We start from the raw sequence: 20529 nt of genomic DNA, 5'->3' as shown, positions 1-20529 counted from the left end.
ACAGAACACTTTAGTACTCTATTATCGTTTTGAGACCCGAGCACATCTGAGGTACATAATTGCTTTTCATGTCGATTCTGATTATCTCCTGGCAAGCACGTACCCAGGATTTCTTTTTCGCGGGGCGGGGGGGGGGGGGGGGGGGGCAGCCCTAGGTAACTTTTCTAGGAAAATGAGGGGGGGGGAGCACCTTTACTAGTACAAATGGGAATGATGCCTACCGTTTGCCATAAGGACGCGTAAACCCGCAAGAAAAAAATGAAATAAGGTCTATCTCACAGGTATACGTCTGTGACACATACCTCTCATTTGCAGGACAAACAAGGAACCACATCAAATGGACTCGCGCATAAAAGAAGCGCAGGAAGAACACTGCCAAGAACAAGTAAACAAGCGAGTCTCAAAAAAAGATTTCTAGTAGCGCTTCTTGAATTAGGTCGGGAAGCAATATAGAGAAATATATATTTCCGGCACAATGACACTTCTCTTGAATCCCTCGTTTACTGCTCTACCAAGTGGCAAAACCGACTGCTATTGTTATTTGGGGAAGTTGCGTAACGATGCGTGGCTGCCGGTCCCGTACAACCGCGTAGAGCGCAGGACACTGCGCTTCTAGACGTACAGCGTCCACCGAAAATTAGAAAAACACCCACATAAGCACAGCAGAGAAGTGGCTACGTCAGGCGGTTCGACTGATAATTGTGGAAGCGTCATTCAAAACACGCTGAATCATTCTCCACTTCCGGTGGCGTTTTCTCTACTTCCTTTTTAAATAAAATGATGTTGATCCATAAATATTTTCACAAACAATGGTTACATTTGTTAATTTTGCTTTTCCTTCCTGTTTGGCTGTTGCCTCGACTCTCTCCCTCAGTAGATCGCGTAATTTCTGAACTCCTTGCGACTCGTGTTTCCAGTTGTCAATTTGCGCGAAAAGTACTGTACAATTAGCGAAAAGCCAGACGAGGTAACGGGTGACATTATTATTGCTTTTGGGTTTAACGGTTATTGTAGGGTTTGACAACGGACGCGGTTTGGCATGATTTTATTTTCCACCTTTCTAACCCATATCGTAGGTATACGGTTCCGAGGATCTGCCAGCGTCGTGGCGAGTCGTCACTCGAAGAAGTAATGAGGCAAAAGGGAAAGTTAGACGCAGCTGGCGTTTTCTCCCGTTGCAACTCGTTCCAAGAGCATACAGAGCTTACTACGAATTGAATCCCTTTCCTGGTCCCTGGATGAGTCTAAACAAAGAACGTCGAACTAACGAAGGAAAGGCGAGGCGCGTGACCGTTGCAATGGATGGTGTCAACTGAACGCATCTCGAGTTAATCGCGCGGGCACCGATCGATGAGAAAACTGTCCTTCACAACCCAGGAGATGCCGTTAACCACCGCCATCCAAAAGGAGTCAAATAGGCAGCAAAATGTTGACCACCGAATAGCTGTCAAGTCTCAAGCTTGATTTGGCGGCGCTTTGAGAATTTGTGGGATGAGTTGGGGCGTGGACGGGGGGGAGGAGGTATGCCACTGATATGGGGGGGGGGGGTCTCGGGGCCCCTCTTGGGTACGTGCCTGTATTCTGGAATTTCCTGAACGGGAAAACACAATTTATTTATTTTCCTTTCCTAGGGGTAATTCTATTATAAGCGGCAGCATTAGAAGGGCAGATAGAGAGAAATATACGTACTTTTATTTTCTGAAACGGTAATCCTATTGCCAGGACCCGGTTCACACTAGGTGGGAGGATTCCTTATTCCAAGAACCCTCTGGCTTGGGCTGCCTCGTTAGCCCGGGCGACGAGACTGCGTTGGTCATCTAGGTCACAAGAGGGATGTTCGGCCTCCCACGTCTGAGCGACGATATGGATGTGCTTTGACACGTTGTGCTGTTCTTCAGCCTCCATGGGGCGTCCTTGTTCGGAGCCGTCTTGTGGAGCTTGTGAGGTGGGGTCCGTGGATGTGTCGTGCCGTGGGCAATCCTGGAATGTGTGTTGCAGGCTGTGCGGGGCGTCGCAGCGGGTGCATGCTCACGAGTAATGCGTAGATAGAGTCTGTGCATGATTATTCCGTGTACGTAGGTGTTTGTATAGAGGATGACTCCTTCCTCTTTGCTGAGGTTCTTTTGTGGTGAAGGGTGCGCTCTTCTGCTAAGTCGGTGGTGTCGCGGAAGCTCCGAGCAGTCTAGGGCGAACGTCATCAACGTTGGCCACCGGCCGGGGAGGCAGGAAAGCCCGGCTGGTATGCTCGCGGGCAGCGGTATGTTTCTGCCTCGTTTGCCGTCGTGTTCCGATGGTCTTGAATCCAAGTGATGTGGTTGTTGGGGAGCGTGTGCGCGTGTGAGGTGATTATCTCGGGCGCGGTTTCTGACGTGCGTCCTTTTTCGATAGTTGCGAGCTGTTGCATGGGAGTCGGTGAGGATTGTTGCGACTTCATGGCAAGTTGTTATCGCCATAGCGATTGCCGTTTCCTCTGCCGTCTCGGCGACTCTTGCCCCGGATGGTGACAGCTGCGAGTTCTTCGCCTTGGTGATCCGCGACGCTTAGGGCAAAGGCGTTTCGTTTGATGTACCTGGCAGCATTGGTGTACCTCGTATCAGGGTCTCGCGCTTAGAAGGACATCAAATGTTATACGCTTAATGTATATCTCACGTAACCACAGCCGTTTCAGTCAGGAGCAGGCCCTCGTGACTCAGTCATAAAACATCACGCCGCGATATTATAAGCGGGAGACTATATATACAGCTTTGGAAACGAAGCAGGATCTCAGGTACGAGATTGCTCATTTGGGATAGATGGTTGAACATCGACACATTGAATAAACAGCGCAGAAAGATAGAACTAAGGGAAGACGCTTAAATTGCCTGCTTCTGTTGTCTCTTTTACTTTGTTGTTGTTATCTTAGTTTGTTTCTGCTCTTTTCTCCTGTGTATATTTCAGTTCCTTCGAATAAACCCACCAAGTAATATTGTCACAGATGAGATGGATATACTTACAAAATGATCGAGGGGGCGCAGAGACGAGATTGCATGCAGTCGGGCCTATTTCTACACCGCGCGCCATTCTTCCCTCTCCTTTTGTTCGGCCCCGGCGCACAGCATAACAATATCACCACCCGTGTTGTCACCTAACCTAAGTCGTACCTGTCTGCCCTGTTTGTTCAATATGTCGACGATCTCGGGGCTCATTCGCGAAAATTGGCGTCGTGGGCGCCATTGTAGTTAAACGTAAATTTCACATTTAGCTCATAATTTTATAACACTTGGTGTTGCATACGTAAAGCTCTTGCTGAAAAAGACGTCCAATACTTTAACTGAAAGGTGGTTTATCCCAAATATTAGTTGCACCACTCTTTATCCTGTTTCACAATCTTCAAGCTTGCTCCGCGGAGCGGGGGCGAGAGGGTGTATCCAGGCATACACCAGAAGCGATCCACACTAAGCGTGGACCAGACGGCAACTCTGCTCAATTTCGCAGGGAATAGCGCTCCGGAACATTCCGCACACACTGTTCTACCAACCTGTGGAATCACATTAAAAAAAAAAATTCGAGCAGGGCAGGTATAGGCCGGCAGCGTCAAGAGGGGCTGCCTCCACGTAGCGAACGCGGTGCGGCAGCCAGGTCTCACGCCAGGGGGCGCCACTCAAAGAACTAAGCATTCGCAAATTGTTGTGAGGGATGAAGACGTCTTTGAAGGAGACTGCAGAATGTGTTCAAACCAGGCAGACGCTTGAGAAGAGGATAGTATATTTGTACTAACGCGGCGCATAGAAAGTTTAATATCTTAGACTACATCTTTATTAGTAGTATTTGTAGATATGAAAGGAGCTTACGACAACGTAGACAGGCAATTGCTACGGAATATTTTCAAGCACATGGGCATCGACGAAGATTTCGTGGCGCTGTTGAGTGAGCTCGATATAGAGGGACAACCGAGTATAGAAATTGTATGGGAAGGCCGCAAATGCAATGAAGACGCAGCGGAATTTCACCAAGGACTAAAGCAGGGACATCCTCTTTCTGTTGTTGTTCACCCTCTATGTTGAGGGCATAGAAAGACGACTGTAAAGCAGTGAATTGGGTTTCGATCTGTCTTACATCCGTAATTGGCAAAAGGTGCAACAGAAGGTCGAGGGGCTGATGTATGCGGACGACACTGTGCTACTAGCAGACAAAGCGAAGGATTTACAGAGACTGGCGAAGATAAGTGACACTGAAGCGGCAAATCGAGGCCTTAAGTTTAGCACAGAGAAATTAGGAATTGTCATCTTTAATGAAGAGACAAGTGACGACGTGGTATCAATTCAACGACAAGTTATAATCAAGCAATATGAATAACTCGCTGTACACATAGACGAAGACCTACTCGAAGGTAAAGATTCGGGGGATATATCTGCCCGGTTTGGGACGCCTGACTTAAAAGCGAAGAAAACTCCAACCGATATTTATTTTAAAAACACGACTTTTCGGAACTCGATCGTCTCCATCTTCAGGGGTGAGATTGTGTGAGGCATAGCAATGCTTATTTTTTAGCGCTTTCACAGGCTCGCGGACCGCAGACCTTCAAAGTAAACGGCGGTAAGTGTTCCTTACGAACGACTGATGTTAGCCAACGTCTTCTTGGTGGGCCAGGATTCCAAAAGGAACCGCCGCCGGAGGTTGTTTTCTTCCTCCAAGGCGACAGACCTACTCAGGCGTCCACCAAGATAATATATAACTGAAAGGGAAGCGTAACGCAGCTGTAATGAAACATAGAGCACTTTGAGGCTACAATAAACATGAGGTGGTGTGAGGAATCCAGAACAGTGTAAACGGTCCCAGCTATAATGTTTGCAAATTCCATTCTGTGCTGTGACTCAGAAATCTTGTCGAGGGCAGCGAGCTGACTGGCTTTGTGGGCGCAAGGTAAAACCACAAACGAGTTAGTGCAAGTTGGCATGGGCTGGGCTTCTTTTGAAGTCACATAAGCGCAGAGCAAGATTAGTTTTGAAGAGAGACTAAGGAACATGGGATCGAAATAAATAGGGGGCTAAAGTGTACTAGTATCTGAACCTCAAAAGTGTGGATACGGAATGGAGAAAGAGGTCAAGACAGTTGGCAACCAAGTACAGGCTAATTGAAGGTGTAATTAGACAAGCAGGGGTAATAAAAATAATGTACGTTTGTGCATATCTGACGAAACTAAGTGGTCGAAACATCACGCTGCGCTCATTTGGTTTTGTGGGAGCTAGAACAGCATTTTTTTTCTTTTGTTTGCTTTCACACGACTTTCGCTTATACAATGTTAAGAGGAAGCTTTAGCCCCGGTGCTCGATCCTATGTAAATACATGTAACAGGAGAATTCATTTTTCTCGGCAAGCCAAATTTGACGAGGTTTCTTGCACGTAAAAGAAAAGCTTAAAACCTATAGTGACTGGGTGTTTCGAATTTTTGATTTAGATCGTCAGTTTTTAATAAAAATTGGCAAAAATCGAAACTTTTCAGAATACGACACTATCAAGTTCACAACTCTCTAAGCAAGCAAAAATAATATCACAATTCTGTTAATTGCATATGGTAGTACATCTAAAGCGGACAAAATTGATATCTTACACATGGATCTAAATAAATTCTGTAATATAGAAATGCAGCTTTTGCAGAACCCTTGCAAAGAACGCAACGAATTCACGTAAAATATAAATTGACATATCGAATTTGCCCGCTTTGCATGATCTAATGGATGCCGTTTACAGAACCGTGATATCTGTTCTTGATGCAGAGTTATTTACGGGCTTCGTGCATCTATCTTTTTTCGAACTTGCGAATTCTTTAAAATTCTCTTAACGAAATTCGGGCCCTAAATAGAAATTTTACTTCTAACAGTCACTAAAACTTATCTTTTTCTCTGAAATGCAACAAACTTAATTAAAATCGGTCCAGGGGTTATCTCAGAAAAGCGTTTTTGCGTGTTACATGTACTTGAACAGGCCGCATCGGAGTTAGGCCCGAGCTAAAGCTTCCTCTTCGTGTAGTTTACGACGGTAACCTAGAGTCTTATTTTCGCTATGTTTAGAAAACGCCTGGTGCCGCTTGTTAGTAGGGACGAACAAGAAATCTGTTAATACATGGTTTGGACGTGTTAATCTTACCACTTGTGATGCTTGGAACATAGGAGTCGGTGAGATTAGTGAACTTCTGTTTGAATATATTTAGACCCATAGCAATGGGCGGTCTAAATACGTGGAACTTTCATTGCTGCAAGTAAGAACAAGAAGTTTAACAGGAAGGCCAAATCGGGACAAATAGAAAACCTATCAATTAGATTTAGTAGACAATCACTAAAGTTATATTTAGCAAGTATTTTAGCAGTAAAGAAGACAGCGAAAAAATATACACCTGCGAGTAAGATTGACAGCACAGAGGGTACACAAAGGAGTTACATGAACGTGTTATTGGCGTCGACAAATTTTCACATACTAGTGTCACATTCTTTGTGACATCACGAGCTTGCGAGCATGTATACATAGATATAAGTTGAAAGCTTGCTCAGGTCTAACACTAATAATAGCGGCATTACCTTTTGACTTTGTCGATAATCGCATTCGCTTGCATCACGAATGTTGACCCACGCAGGAGTGGTGTTATATGTCCCGTGTTTGGCCGTTCAACGCTGTAATCTCTCTTCCTGCTTCCATTTTCAGCTTGGGCTGCTCAGGAGTGCTGTATCTCATTGTCTCCTCATCACCCATCATTTTTTCTCGTAAGCCAACACTTTTTATCTCTTGCAATTTTTCAAACACCTATTCTTCTTCAAGTTTTCTGCTTTTCTCCTTAGAACAGCACATCCAGCCGATTCCTTGCGCTCTCCTAGCCCCCATGTGGTACCATCATTACCATTACCATTCACCATCATTAACGCATGTTGTTTGCAGCCTTACCTACTTTGTGTTGCGTCGTAACACCTGAAATATATATGTGGCCGTCGCTGTAGCACAGCTGATAGGCCGTCGCACGCGTAATACTACGGTTGTAAGCTTGGTCCCCACCGGAGACATGTTATCGTTTCGTTCGCTTTCGTTTGCCCGTTTCTTCATTATTTTTCACGTTCGAATTTCAACCACAGTTGATTACCCCTATACTTTCCTTAGCATCATTGCCTGCTGGCAATGATGTTGGAAATTCTGCAAGATGTGTTCTGGAAAGTGGACTACTGCGCTTTTTGAAGATGCGACACATTCTACCGCAGGTGGCGAGCAGAAATGGCGCTCTGAGACTGCATTCTCTCGAGTACGGTGAGTTCGCAAACTAAAGGAAATGTTTTAGTAAACTTATGTCGTTATCGCGGAGCAACGTAACGTGTAAGTCCAGGACGGCGGACGGGTGACTTGCGAATGCGTTGCATTTTCGTTACTGGCGGAAGGGTTACAACCTCGTTATAATCAAATAACTTTATTGCAACTTTTTCGCTGCTCCAATTGCAATTAATGCGTTTTAGAACGAATTATTCAATTGAAGTGGCACCGGACATCTCTTAAATTAATGCATAGTTCTGAGTGCGAAGCGGGAAATCGGAACAGGACCGCTGTTATGCAGCACATATATTCAGTGACTCATTTACTTTTCTTTTTCGTGTCAATTTTATTTAGCAAAGTGCTGCAGATCGAGGTCACTCGTGACGCCAGCTCCTATGGCTGCGTCACGTGATCATAACCAATACACGAAAGAGCTGCTCGCGGCAACGAGCAGAAGTTCTCGCCTGTCACGTAGCCATTGTGCTATAGCGTTCGATGTCGTTTCACCGTTTTACAAGCTCCTACATTGTTGAGGTGCATTTCCCACATTATAGCCCATTTAGGGCATATTGGCTTTTAACGAAATGTCGTTTATCACGAAATTCTTGTTCTGTCCAGATGGTTGCTTTGTAACGTAGAATTACTGTGCTTCGCTCACGCGCAAGCTGAAGTCCATCCATCCATCGATCCACGTTTGATGGTGTATATTTAAATCTGCGCCAGTACGTCCTCACTGCTCTGCTATCGATCTAGCTATTGAGACCTTTTATTTTCTTCTTAATTTTTTTAATGTTACCCCTTGATGGCAGAGCAAGCCGTGTGGGAGTGGACCCCGCTGGAGAGGACGGAGCTTGGAGCGCTTATTTGGAGCCCGTGTGCTCCAACGCAGTTCTACGTCACCACGGCGGCCGGAGAGGTGACCACCTGGGACCTGTCGATGAAGCGCGACGGCCCCACAGGGGTCGCCAGGTTTCCGTCTTCCAGGTGCGTTTATTCTGCCGAAAAACCAGTTGCGATACCTCAAGTTGACAGGTGCATCTCAAGAGTCGTAGCGCAGTGTGAGGACGTAGCTAGGACAGGACGAACCACGGGAGTTTGTGGGCCGACTAGCAGTTAACAACCACACTCCCGTCCCGCGTAGTCGTTCCCCGTATTGTGTCGTGAAACTGCGCTGTTCTTGAAACGGGCGTCGACCAGCTTGCGACCAGCTTGCCCTTTGCAGCTTTGTTTTTTTGCTGCAAAGGACGTGGATTGAAGAGAACCAGTAGCGACGTCTTCGATCGTACATTTTGGGCTTATAATAATACGAAAACGACGTGGCAAATGTGCGAGTCCTTTGATGCTCGAGTTTAGCGACATAGCGATACGTCGACATCGGTCCGAAGCTTCCGTCCAATTTGTTACCCATTCATTTCCGTTAATTCAACTCTCTGTCTTCCAAACACGCTTTATAGAACTGAACGCCGTCAGCGCTGTCGACTTGTATATATATATATATATATATATATATATATATATATATATATATATATATATATATATGTATATGGCGCGTGCTAACTTCTTGAGAGTAGTGTTAACCGTATAATCTGCTTCTACAGTTCACCCCTAGCAGATACGACATCGAAGCTATGCGTTGCGCAGAAATCTGATAAAAATGTGTCCCTTGTACATCGTTTTGCCTGTGACCTTGTTTCATCGGATCAGCGCTGTTATCGTGTTATCGCTCGGTGTGAGACGCGCCTGCATGTGTCCGAAATGTCTTGAACATATTCGCCGGATAAATTAAATTGTGGGGTTTATTGTCTCGAAACTTCTCAATGGGTTCTAAGAAGCGTGGTTTTCTGGAACGTTCCGGATTAACTTTGACCGCCCGGGGTTCTTTAAGTTGCACCAATAGCCCACTGCATGACAGTTTTTTTTTATTGCGATAGCAATTTTATGGACACTCCAGGCGCAATTCTGCCGTCGGCATCGCCGTCGCCGTGAGGTTCTGTATAAAGTCCAAGGGCGATAAAACCGTCGCCTTCTGTATGTGCGAATGAAAGCGTGTGAGGGTGAGCCAGCGAACGCGGTTCAATCTCGCGTGCGCGAGTGAGGAACGCGGCCCGGATGTGTGCCCTCTCCTGTGGCGCGCGCGGCAGAAGGGGTGAGGCGAGGGAGGAGGGGCGTTCTGATCCGGCGGCTGCTAGGCACCCTCTAGAGAACGTCTAGGTGATGGTGGCTAGGTTGCCTCGACGTCCTCCTCGCTCGCCGCTCCGTACAAAATGGAGACAACCGCGGCGTCTGCTACGGCGTTGGCCACGCGAATCGCGGATGCTGTAGTAGACGCCCTTTTTCTCTTCTTTATTATTACTATTATTTTATTTATTTATTTGCATTCCGCCCCTTCGGAATGCGGCCACCGCGGCCTGTTGTCGAACCGGTGACCCCGAGCTCGCTAACGCAACACTTGTTCTGGATGTAAGTTCGTAACATAAGAAGTTAAACTTACAACTCACATTTTTTACAACTCACCGTACGACGTGAAAATTGTGTGAACGTCTCCATTTTCTATGCTACGAGCTGTTCTCATTGTTAACAGTTGTTGGCTGTGCACTTCCTCTCTGTTGCTCAGCTCTACAAGATCGTGGAATGGGAATAAGGGGCTCGCCAACCGTTCACCCCTCAAAGCCGAAAAAGAAAACAAACAAGCAACACTGGGCGGGCTAGGCGGACTGCACCGCTCGTTTTTTTTTCTTTATTACCGACATGGCAACATACAAAACAAGACATTTTAACAATACACAACAGTCACAACAAAATCTCTGCCGTTGGTTGGCGGTCACAGGACTAAGAACGCTTGAAATTCACTAGCTCAGTCATCACACTGAGCCATGTTGGTTTTTCTTTTTGCAAATTACACATTTCCTTAATATGACAAATGCTTTCAATGAAGTATTCTCTAACAGGCCGTGCGTTTATTTCGGCATGTCTCACGGCATTCTAGTTTTCCATAAGCTATGTAAGGACACCAGCATGAACATGTCATAGGGTACTTTGTCTTCATTTAGAGTAGGCAAGGAACGAATCATATATGGCGTAATCGGTAAGTCCTTCTTTAGCGTTCTCTGTAAGATGTCCGAATGGAACACAGCATCCCAGCAGTCAACAAAAATGTGTTCTACTGTTTCGAGTTTCCGGCATAGTAGACAGTTGACGCTCCAAGGCACGAAAAGTCCTTTTTCATCTAGCCACGGTTTCTCAGGTAAAGTATTGGTGTGAAGCTGGAAAAAGAAGGACTTTACTGACGGGCGTGCTGGCATTCGTTTTACTCTGTTTAGTACGTCCTTTTCAGGTCCAATGCAGAACATCGAGCGATACAATGGCACCGGCAACATTGTTTCTACCAGGTCCTTATATAAGCGCTTTCGTGGTACCCTACTTAAGTATTCCATGGAAAACCGAACCTTTAACAGCTGAAAAACCAAGACTACCTCTTTTAGGAAACCACGCGCTCTGCCTTGACTGTACCGATGTGACGATACAATGAATTCAGGTATAGCTTCGCTCAGCCTTGTTTGAAACATAGTTAATAAAGATGGGTCATTTTGGTCCCGTAAGTAAACAAACCTCGACACAATCTGCCTAATGAACAAATGTGCCAGACTTAATCCTCCATTTTTAACCGAACGAAAGAGATTAGTGCGACTGGTGCGCTTCCAGCTTGAACCCCATACAAACATTGCGAGTACTCTGTGTAAACGTTGTATGTTAGCCCTTGACATGCACAACGCTTGGAGCACGTAAGAAATTTTGGCAACGGCAAACAGGTTGCACACTGTCGCACGAGCAAACATAGAGAAATTGCGGCCTCCCCATTTAAGTGCACATTCACGAACCCTTTCCGTTTCGGCATTCCAGTAATCAAAGGCGTCACGGTAATGCTCAAGCGGCACCCCTAGGTACTTTTCCGGCGTGTCTGTCCAGCGGATATTTGCAAACGTACACGGATGGTCTTCCCAGTTGCCGACCCATACCCCTAGGGATTTATCAAAGTTGATGGCACTGCCTGTCATTCTGCAGTATGATAAAGCCTCTGCGACCGCGATTTCGATGCTTTCTTTATCCCGACAAAACAACGCGATGTCATCCGCGTATTCCAGCACTTTCACTTCCGCGGACTGCACTCTGAAACCCGATATTCTATTGTCATTCCTGATTTTCCTACAAAGCGGCTCTAGGTAAATTGCGAATAAAAGAGGCGACAAACCACATCCTTGGCGCTCAGATGACCGGACGCTAAAGCTTTTGGTAACCTCCTTGTTTATGATGAGGCTAGCGGTACAGTCTTGATAGCACACCTTTACCCCATCTAAGATCAAATCCCCTACCTTTATGTGTTCTAGAATACTAAAAAGCATTTTATGGGCCACACGGTCGAAAGCCTTCTGCATATCTAACTGTAACATGGCACAGTGTTCACCTAGGTCGTTACAGTATTCTAAAATGCTTCTGGCAATATGAATGTTTGTGTAGATAGACTTTCCTTTAATGCCACATGTTTGATGCGACCCTACTATGCTCGTCACCACTCCCTGTAATCGCTTTCCGAGCGCTCTTGTAAATATCTTATAGCCTGCATTCATTAGTGATATCGGCCGGTAAGCGTCGACAGCGAACAATTTTTCTGGGTCCTCTGATTTCGGTATCAGAACTACGTGCGATGTCCGAAAAGATGGAGGAACCTGTTTTTGCGCATAGGCCTCCTTAAACAACCGTAACAGTATCTCACTGACGTCACTTTTGAAGGCTTTATAAAAGGCCGCTCCGACTCCATCAGGTCCCGGGGACTTGCCTACAACTAAATCATCTATGGCTCCTTCGACTTCGGTGATGCTCAGAGGCCACACCAGACGCTTTTGAATGTCTTCCTCTAATTGCGGCATGTTTGACAAAAAGTCCGTCTTGAATTCTTCTGTGAGGTCTTTAACAGTCCCGAATAATTTGCTATAATTATCAAGAAACGCCTCTTCAATTTTTTGAGGTTGGCTCGTGATCTCGTTCTCGTATTGAATCATTCTGATTTCATTTCGCCTCGCGTATGACTTTTCGTCAGATAAGGCTCGTTTAGTCGGTGTCTCACCTAGCCAAACCCTTTCAGCTCGTGCCCTTATCACTGCTCCTTTGAACTTCTCTTCTTCGATAAGCTCAAGCTGGCTTTTCAGTTCTTTTATTTCTTTTGTTCGGCTCCCAGGTCTCTCGCTTTCCACGGTGTACAAAAAATCAAGCTCACATTGCATTTCATTTTCTTTTTTCCCTTTAATAAATTTCTCTTTAGTGGCTTCTTCTATAGCACTGATCTTGACTCCTTGTTTAAAGTTCTCCCATAATTCTAGCACGTTGCCATCTTCGGCCTCGATCAAATTATCTAACTTTTCTTTCACGCTTTCACAAAAGGAATCGTTCATTAACAGCCCATCGTTAAACTTCCACAACTTCCAGTTAAATCTCGATTTTCTTTCTTTGGTACCTACACTAAAGGTTACAAGGCTGTGATCGCTGAACGAGACGTGTTTCACACTATAGCTGCCGCACATCGGAACAAGCTCCAGTGCGACGTACCCTCTATCTAGCTTTGCGTGACTTTGCCCTTGGAAATGTGTGAACGCAGGCGTGCCGGTAGTACACAGGAAATGACCGACGTCATCCAGATTAGATTCTTGCACTAGTGTGTTTAAAAGTAAAGCACTTTTGTCACGCACTGGAAGGTTTTTCACTCTATCGGCCGCGAAACATACACAATTAAAATCTCCTAGCAATACAACTTTCCTGTCACACTGTAAATGCTGATTTACTCTCTCAAAGAAAGGCACACGCTCATTTTCCACGTTGGGGCCGTAGACACATATCACGCGCCAACCTACGCCCAAAAAAGAAAAATCCACAAGAACCAGTGTTCCTTGTACAAGAAAAAACCCTTTCTTCTCTAATTCCAAGGTTGTTTCTAATGAAGATAGCTCACCCCGAGGAAGTCCCGACAGCATGTGATACACAAACATTATATCTATTGCGAAACTGCAGCACCATGCGATCCGTCTGTTCCTCACTTTCTATCCTTGCGTCCTGTACCGCTGCTATATCAACATCTGTTTGTAAGAAAAGCCGGCTAAGCTGGCATTGCCGCTTTCTGGCACAAAGACCGCGGACATTTATAGTAGCAAAACGAAGTGCAGTGTTTTGAGCCATTGTTATGTTTTATGAAGAACAAACACCGCTCGTTGATGTGAGCCAATTCGTTTTCTTTTTCAGGGTGTTGGCGATGGATGCGGACGGCGCATTGACGTCCAGGACGTTGGAGCGTTGCTTGGTGAGGCTACAGGTTATCATTGCGTGTTTCTCGCGCTGTACTTAACGACGCCTATCGCGTGTTAGACGCGGGCCCCGCGCTATTTGCACTGGTATTTAGCCGAGTGCGTGTAATCAAAGTTCGCACTTTATTTCTCCAGCAAAAGTCCGGATGGTCTTCGGGCTAACAGCTGCTTGAGGCAGCTTAACTGTGTCCGGGAAAATTATCACGTTGGCAGCAGACAACAGTCGTTTAAACTATAACACTCGAGAATTTCACAGATCAGCACGAAAATGACTGGCCGTACATACAGTTGAACATTGTGCTAAAAATTAATAATATAAAGTTCACGGAATACTAAATAAGCAGGTTTAACATGCAATGAGCAATTTGAACTTTAGTTATAATTGTTACAGTGAATCCTTCTGCCACAGGGCAAGAATTCACAAAACAAAGGAAGACAGAAAGTAAGAATAGAAAAATACTTTTGCGACACTGACATCGATAACTTTTATTGGCCTATAGATTATTTCATTTCCTATCGGGGTCTATTGTGCAGGTACATGGGTGGCGTCTACTGAGCCGTTGCTGAATATGAAATCAGGAAAAAAGTGATTTTCTTTACTGTTTTGCATGCACCAATGGGTATGCAAAAAGAAAAATACAACGTTACGTTCGCTTTTATGCTCGAACCGCGGAATGCCAACTCGACTACGAGGGCACGCCGTGGTTCCACGACAAAGACGAATGCAACGACGATGTTGGCACTCCGATTCGTGCGCTTGTCCGGAAAAAAGTAGAAGGCCTATTGTCATGATCCGCGATCATCAGAGCGCGGTTCCAGAAGGCAGCCGCAATGGCTCGAAAACACCAAAAGTCCCTGCAAGAAGAACCACTAAATTCCGACAAAGAAAACATTTCGAGGCGCGCCAGATAGCTGTGTTCACGTATTGATCGAAGGCGTCCAACCTCGACACGCCCGTGAATGATATAGTAAGGGCTAGCCACTGTTGTTGCCAAGCTGAGACGATCGATGGCGGTCATCGCGGCGTTTCAAAGTCATGGGATTGTCGTCAGATTCACCGTTTGCTTGGATGATCATTGGGGCCATTGTATACCGTTTCTCTCCTTTCTTTTTTTTTCTTTTTGTACGGCAGCGTTCTTAACAAGGGAGCTTATAACGTTCGCTTTGTGTGCACATAAGCGACCCATGAAGTGCCATAATCCGAGAAAGCGACCCGCGGAATGTGCAATCACAAATGAGCGCCCGAATGTTTAGATTAATCATTTTAACTATTTCCTCTCGTTCTATCCACTGCAAAATATCTACCGGGTGGTGAAGGCGTCTCAACAATCGCTGCTCGCGTGCCCTACCCGTGACACGCACGCCTCGTCAGCGTGTGGTCTGCGCCAGAGACCAACACATTCCTATATTCGTATATGAATCGTATACTTCAGCCATTGTCGAGACACCTTGCGTCATCGCGCCTTCGTTTCTGCCGCCGTCGTGCCCTCCTTCTCTCCACTACCCTTTCAGCCCTCTTTCCGCTGAGCGACACGCGAGAGACCGTGTTTCCACCTACGCTTCCATCGACCTCAGTTAGTATTCGACTACTCGATCGATCAATTTATTGTGGCGGGCAAGGCTGGTCATTGTTCTCGGCCACGACTTCGTCAAAGTCGGTCGCCAAAGCAGGCTTCACCGCGGTAGGACACCGTGCGCGGAGAAGCCGGCTTCTCGCAAACGTTTGGACGGCAACGGTAGGCATGCCAAACTGAGAATAGAAAAAAAAACGCCTGCAATTCCGATACCGGCGCTCAACTTGCAGTGTTTAGCAGCGGGGCAGTATGTGACTAATGGGTCCTAGTGACTCCTGTGAAAGAGAGAGAGAGAGAGAGAAAGAGAGAGAGAGCGCTAGAGATTAGAAGGAAAAACAAACCTTCTGTTTCGAAGGACTCAAACGATGTGGCGCGTTTTTTTTTAATGCGTTATAGTGTGTGCGCGTTATTTAGTTTAATTGTGCCTTTTCTTAAACTAGATTTAAACCTTCATTTCAATGTGTCTGCAGGCATTGGCCATGGACGACGGCGTAGCGCAGGTGCATCTCATGGGGCCCGCAGACGACAGCCACCGGCTCAGCCGCGAGCAGATACGAGAGAAGCTACTCGGCCTGTAGAAATTAATAAACGTGCACGTATATTTGCATCTCCGACGCACACTGTGTTATATGTTGAGGCTGTCGGATGTGGTCGAGGGTTCGACGACAGTTCACTTAATGAGGCCTCGTGATGAGGTTAAAATGAAGTAGACATAAAGCACGCACCGCTTTCCCGTGCCCCCGCCCAAACGTATATTAAATTACGCAAAAAAAAAGCTTTTTAGGCAAGTTGGTACAATGTGATGTGCAGTGGAAACGAAAAAAAAAAGAAAGGTTAGCCCAAGTGACCGGCGATCGGAGCGGCGGAATTGCGATAAGCCGTGCTACAGATGACGACACACCGATAGTAGACGCCCTCTTGCTGATAGCAAGAACACGGGGCCGTTCACATTGTCCGCACCAGAGGGAAGTTCGGTGTACGAGCAATCACTATACTTTTTTTTTGAAGAACGACGACTGTCCGGCATACGAGACGGAAAAATCGTGGCGTATGTAGGTTCATAATTGCTGTACAGAACTGTCGTCCGATTCCCTCGCACTACAAGCGCGGAAGGAGCCCAGCCCCTCGTCTACTAGTGTCCGTGTATACATGGCCACTGGCCTTTTCAATGTTTCGATGCGGCTTGTGGGAGCCATGCACATATACAAGGACACCAGCCTCGCCTGCGCAACACCGCGACGTATCCGGAGACTCGTGCTAACCTCGTGCTCCCGTCCACGCAAAAGCCACCACCAGACTTTAGAGTGCGAAGGAAGCGACAGATAGGGTTGATCCTTCACACGTGCGCAGTGCACCAAGCATTGAAACATCCTGATTTTACTTTTTTTTTTTTTTGATGGGAAATATCTTTCAGTTCGGTCAGATGGGGTCGCTTGCCAAAACCACATGCACAAATAAAACACGTTACACTATTATCGCCTACGTCTTTGCAACCGCACTTACCCACGCGCCTTACTTGGGTGTGGTGTAGAGGGGGGGGGGGGGGGGGGGCAATCCGTTACCCAGTCACGTGCTTCACGTCACTAAATCGGGCTCTCGCTCAGCTTTCAGAGAAACGTAGCGACTCGGTGGTACGTTTGTTTGAGAGAGCTCACTTGGTCGTGTAATTCGTCAAACTCGTACGTGTGCTCATCGCCAGGATAGCGTAAAAATATTCCAACCTGTTTTGTATTACAATTCCGCCATTAACACACTGCGATAGGTAAAAAAAAATGGCTCGGACCCAGCCCAACGTGTGCGGGCGCCAGATTAAAATAGTTTTACGTTAACCCGGCCGGAGTCTTACAAGTGGGTAATTTTCCTTGCAGAAAGTTCACGCTTGCTCGACTACCGTGCCCCTACGTTCGAAGCGTATAGGTCCAGAAATCGCGTGGAGAGACTTGGCCCAGCCAGACAGAAGGATACCCAATCATCAATTTGACAACGTTTTAGATTACAAATGCAGAAAGTTGCGCATTACGTACTGAAATCTTGCATGTTGAGCGCACCGGTTCTGAAGGCGTCATCGAAGAAGTGATCACGGCTCTACCTATGGTTCGCAGTGCGGACGACACACTGCCCCATTCCAGTAAACCATATATGTAGATAATTCACCTGCTCCAAATCTAAATTACGAACGTAAAAAATATGCTTAATACATATATTATGAGATGGATTGAAATCTTGAATAGTTTCCTTGAGCTTCAACCACAACACAGTTGGCAACCCAAAACGTATGCTGTAGTGCTTTATTGTCCAAGCTTTGTCCGGAATTTCTTACTTCGCATTCACCAATGCTGCGAACCAAATTTTGTCGTTACCGTCCTACAATAGTTCATTCTATCAGGCGCACATTATTTTCAGCTTATTGCAGCGAAGCTGTATATGGCTAGGATCTATTGAAAAATGTGTCCGTGAGCAAGAGCCGTGTAGATCGCGAATTTTTTTTTCCCACATGTAGGTGGGCCGATCCCCAAGATAGTGCAATACCGGGCTGACCCATGACGGAGGCGAAGCAATCTTTAAGCACTCCACCAACTTGCAAAAGTGAGTTTAATATCTTCGACCCAAATACAACCTGTATCAGATATTAAGCTGATAAGAACAGATACTACACCTTGACCCATGACGGCCATGTCTGCGTTCGCACCGCCCTCTCTTTGTCGGCGTTCCAAGTGCTTGCGTATCTTCTTTCCTTTCCTTCCGTTCTCCCGTGGTGGCGGTCCCGTAAGCGTGCTGCCCGCCACAACCGCGAGGCGGAAAGAAATGCGAACCGTCCATGTGGCCCCGATCCTGCAAACTTGGAACGTTTCACCGGAGCGACGGCCAGCTTTCGGAGGGAATTTGTGGGGGACTAACTTTCTGTGGCCTATGTTGTGCGTGACCGCTTGGAGTTCTCTAGTGACCTCACAACCATTTTGCACTTCGGGACGTCGACCAACGCGCGATCGCCTTGGCTACGGTGAAGCAGTGTGCCCTCGGAGTGCTGTGAGGCGCGTGTCTGTTCTACGTGCCAGGATTCGTTAGTAAAAGGTGTGCCGCGTTTTGCAACAATACATGGGTATGTATACCCCTCGGTGCCTCATCATCTTCCGAGAGCAGCCTGCCAGGCATGGAATTCGGCACGCAGAGCGATGGCCGCAAGTCGAGGCAGCCCAACTTCCGGTGGACGCAGGACCAAGCGGCGCACACACCCAGTGTGCTGCTGCAGGTGCCACCGTCGACAAGCTCCGCTGACTCGCCGCACCAAAGGCTGTTCCAGAGGCTGCTGCAACATCATCCGGCGAACACCACAAGCAGCAGCAGCAACACGTCCAGCCTCGTCAGTCCTTGCTTGAAGATATGGACGCGTGGGCCGATACAAGCTGGCCCCATCCACAGACGGGCTCCTTACGCACGACTCAAGTCCTGTGGTCCCGAGTCGAGCCGATCGAACATTACTTGGGCAAGGCTCGACCGTCGGCTCCAAGTCGCCTGCGGACTTCGTTGACGACATGTGTCGCGACGGCGAAAACTGTGTGCCTCGCTTTCGTGGCCATGGTCGTTCGATATTCTCCACAATCGGCGACCTACCCACCGCGACGCCTCGCAGCACAGAAGTCGGGGCCGAAGACTTGCGACTTTCCCACCGCGGTTTTCACCGACGAGGTGGACTTTTCTGTTACTCCCGAATTATCGCTCCCCGTTAAGGAAGAGTCGACGAGTGGGGCCCAAACCGACGCGTCCGCCTATCCCGCAAGAAGAGGCTATAGCCTCTTCCTAGCCTCGAATATATTCGAGGGCTGACGCCCAGCCGATGTTCCATGGCGGGCGCGCAGCGTGTCGTCGTTGTGATGCGCGCGTAGCGGTCGAAGCTGTCGACCTGGAAAAAAAGGTACCATGACGCCACAACAACCGAGTACGCCCACGGCGCTGGTCAGGACGAAGTCACGCAATGTGCGGAAAGGGCCGCGCCAACCGGGTGCGACAGTCGAACTCTTCTACCTCTGAAGAAGCGTGGAAGGAATTGATCGCTTGTGAGACCGTGCCCGCATCTCATCTTGCTCAGACTGATTCACAGGCTCTAGAGCATTCCTATGGATGTAGTTCAAATTTTTTTCTCAAGCGTGATAGTGTTGACAGCGCGCAGTCTGTTCATCAGCTCGTGATTAAAACTTTTGTTCAGGTTGTCAACTGTTTATGTGCACTTTCTTTATTCCATCTTGAGGACGTCCTCTTACGTGCTTGTGAAAATTGAGTAATGTGAATGTCAGTAAAAGTAAAAATACTTTAGTCCTTTCAAAAGCCGAAGGTCCAGTTCCCTTAATGTGCACCACCATTCATGTCTTGAAGCACGCCTAGCGTGTCTGCGCTAACGGGGTGTGGCTTCCCCGCATATTTTATCCCAAAGTACGCATATATAAAAATATCAGCTTTTACGTGCCAAAACCACTTTCTGATTGTGAGGCACGCCGGAAATTTCGACCACCTTCCGGAAACCACCAAATTCCGAGAATTTCGACCACCTGGGGTTCTTTAACGTGCACTTAAATGTAAGTACACAGACGTTTTCGCATTTCGCCCCCATGGAAATGCGGCCGCCGTGGCCGGGATTCGATCCCACGACTTTGTGCTCAGCAGCCTAACACCATAGCCACTGAGCAACCACGCCGGGTAGCAAAGTACGCATTGCAGTGGCTGCATGCACAAACAGATGACGACTTCCTTACTTCGCTTACCCACTTTTGTAGCTTTCTTTGACGTATGGACACTTTTTCTGGCAGAAAATCAAAGCAAAGCAAAGAATACCAATCTGTGCTTACTACGAGCAAACGAACTTTGTTGCCTTCTTCCTTCAGTTGCTAAAATTAAAGAGCTCACTGCCATTGATGAATCGTGTGCGGCCATCGGTTCATATATTAACTCACCTGCACATACTGAATGTCGTAGCTGCACGTGCTTGACTTTCAGAAAGTGCTATAGGCTATCGAAAGCGACTTGTCCTCCCTCTCGATCCCAAACATTGCATGGTCAGTGCGAAGCGGATCACATGTCGGATCATACCAAGGAAGTTTCATCAATATTTTAATGGTGGCAGGCGTATAACCAAACGGCATAAGGTCGTCCAGAGCCATGGTCGAGGAATAATCTCTGTAGAGATACGAATGAACAGAAGCAAACGTCAGACTGACAATTGCTTTTAAAACACACTAAAGAGAAAACATTATTCGAGCTTCGTTGGTAAATCACCTTTCATCTATGCCAAAAAATATCCACCGTATGGAGAGGCTTGATAAGCCAGAAAAGACGCAAGA

General features: G+C 46.9%; 1 protein-coding gene and 1 pseudogene across 1 annotated transcript in view; one reads left to right on the top strand and one right to left on the bottom strand.

The window, feature by feature from the left end:
* The window catches only part of LOC126530024 (cytoplasmic dynein 2 intermediate chain 1), an 82701-nt gene extending 66898 nt beyond the window's left edge, over nucleotides 1-15803 (top strand). The window contains exons 23-27 of the mRNA XM_050177489.3: nucleotides 6679-6737; nucleotides 7224-7269; nucleotides 8079-8253; nucleotides 13561-13618; nucleotides 15667-15803. Of these exons, the coding sequence (XP_050033446.3) occupies nucleotides 6679-6737; nucleotides 7224-7269; nucleotides 8079-8253; nucleotides 13561-13618; nucleotides 15667-15774 (446 nt within the window). The 3' untranslated portion in view covers nucleotides 15775-15803. The remainder of the gene's footprint in view (nucleotides 1-6678; nucleotides 6738-7223; nucleotides 7270-8078; nucleotides 8254-13560; nucleotides 13619-15666) is intronic.
* Nucleotides 15804-17691: 1888 nt separating this feature from the next.
* Nucleotides 17692-17871, bottom strand: LOC126530152 (U2 spliceosomal RNA; annotated as a pseudogene).
* Nucleotides 17872-20529: the final 2658 nt, after the last annotated feature.

Source organism: Dermacentor andersoni, chromosome 5 (genome assembly GCF_023375885.2).
Source record: "Dermacentor andersoni chromosome 5, qqDerAnde1_hic_scaffold, whole genome shotgun sequence".
Lineage (NCBI taxonomy): Eukaryota > Metazoa > Arthropoda > Arachnida > Ixodida > Ixodidae > Dermacentor > Dermacentor andersoni.
Note: the sequence above shows the minus strand (reverse complement) of the source record. Positions and strands in the feature narration are given on the sequence as shown.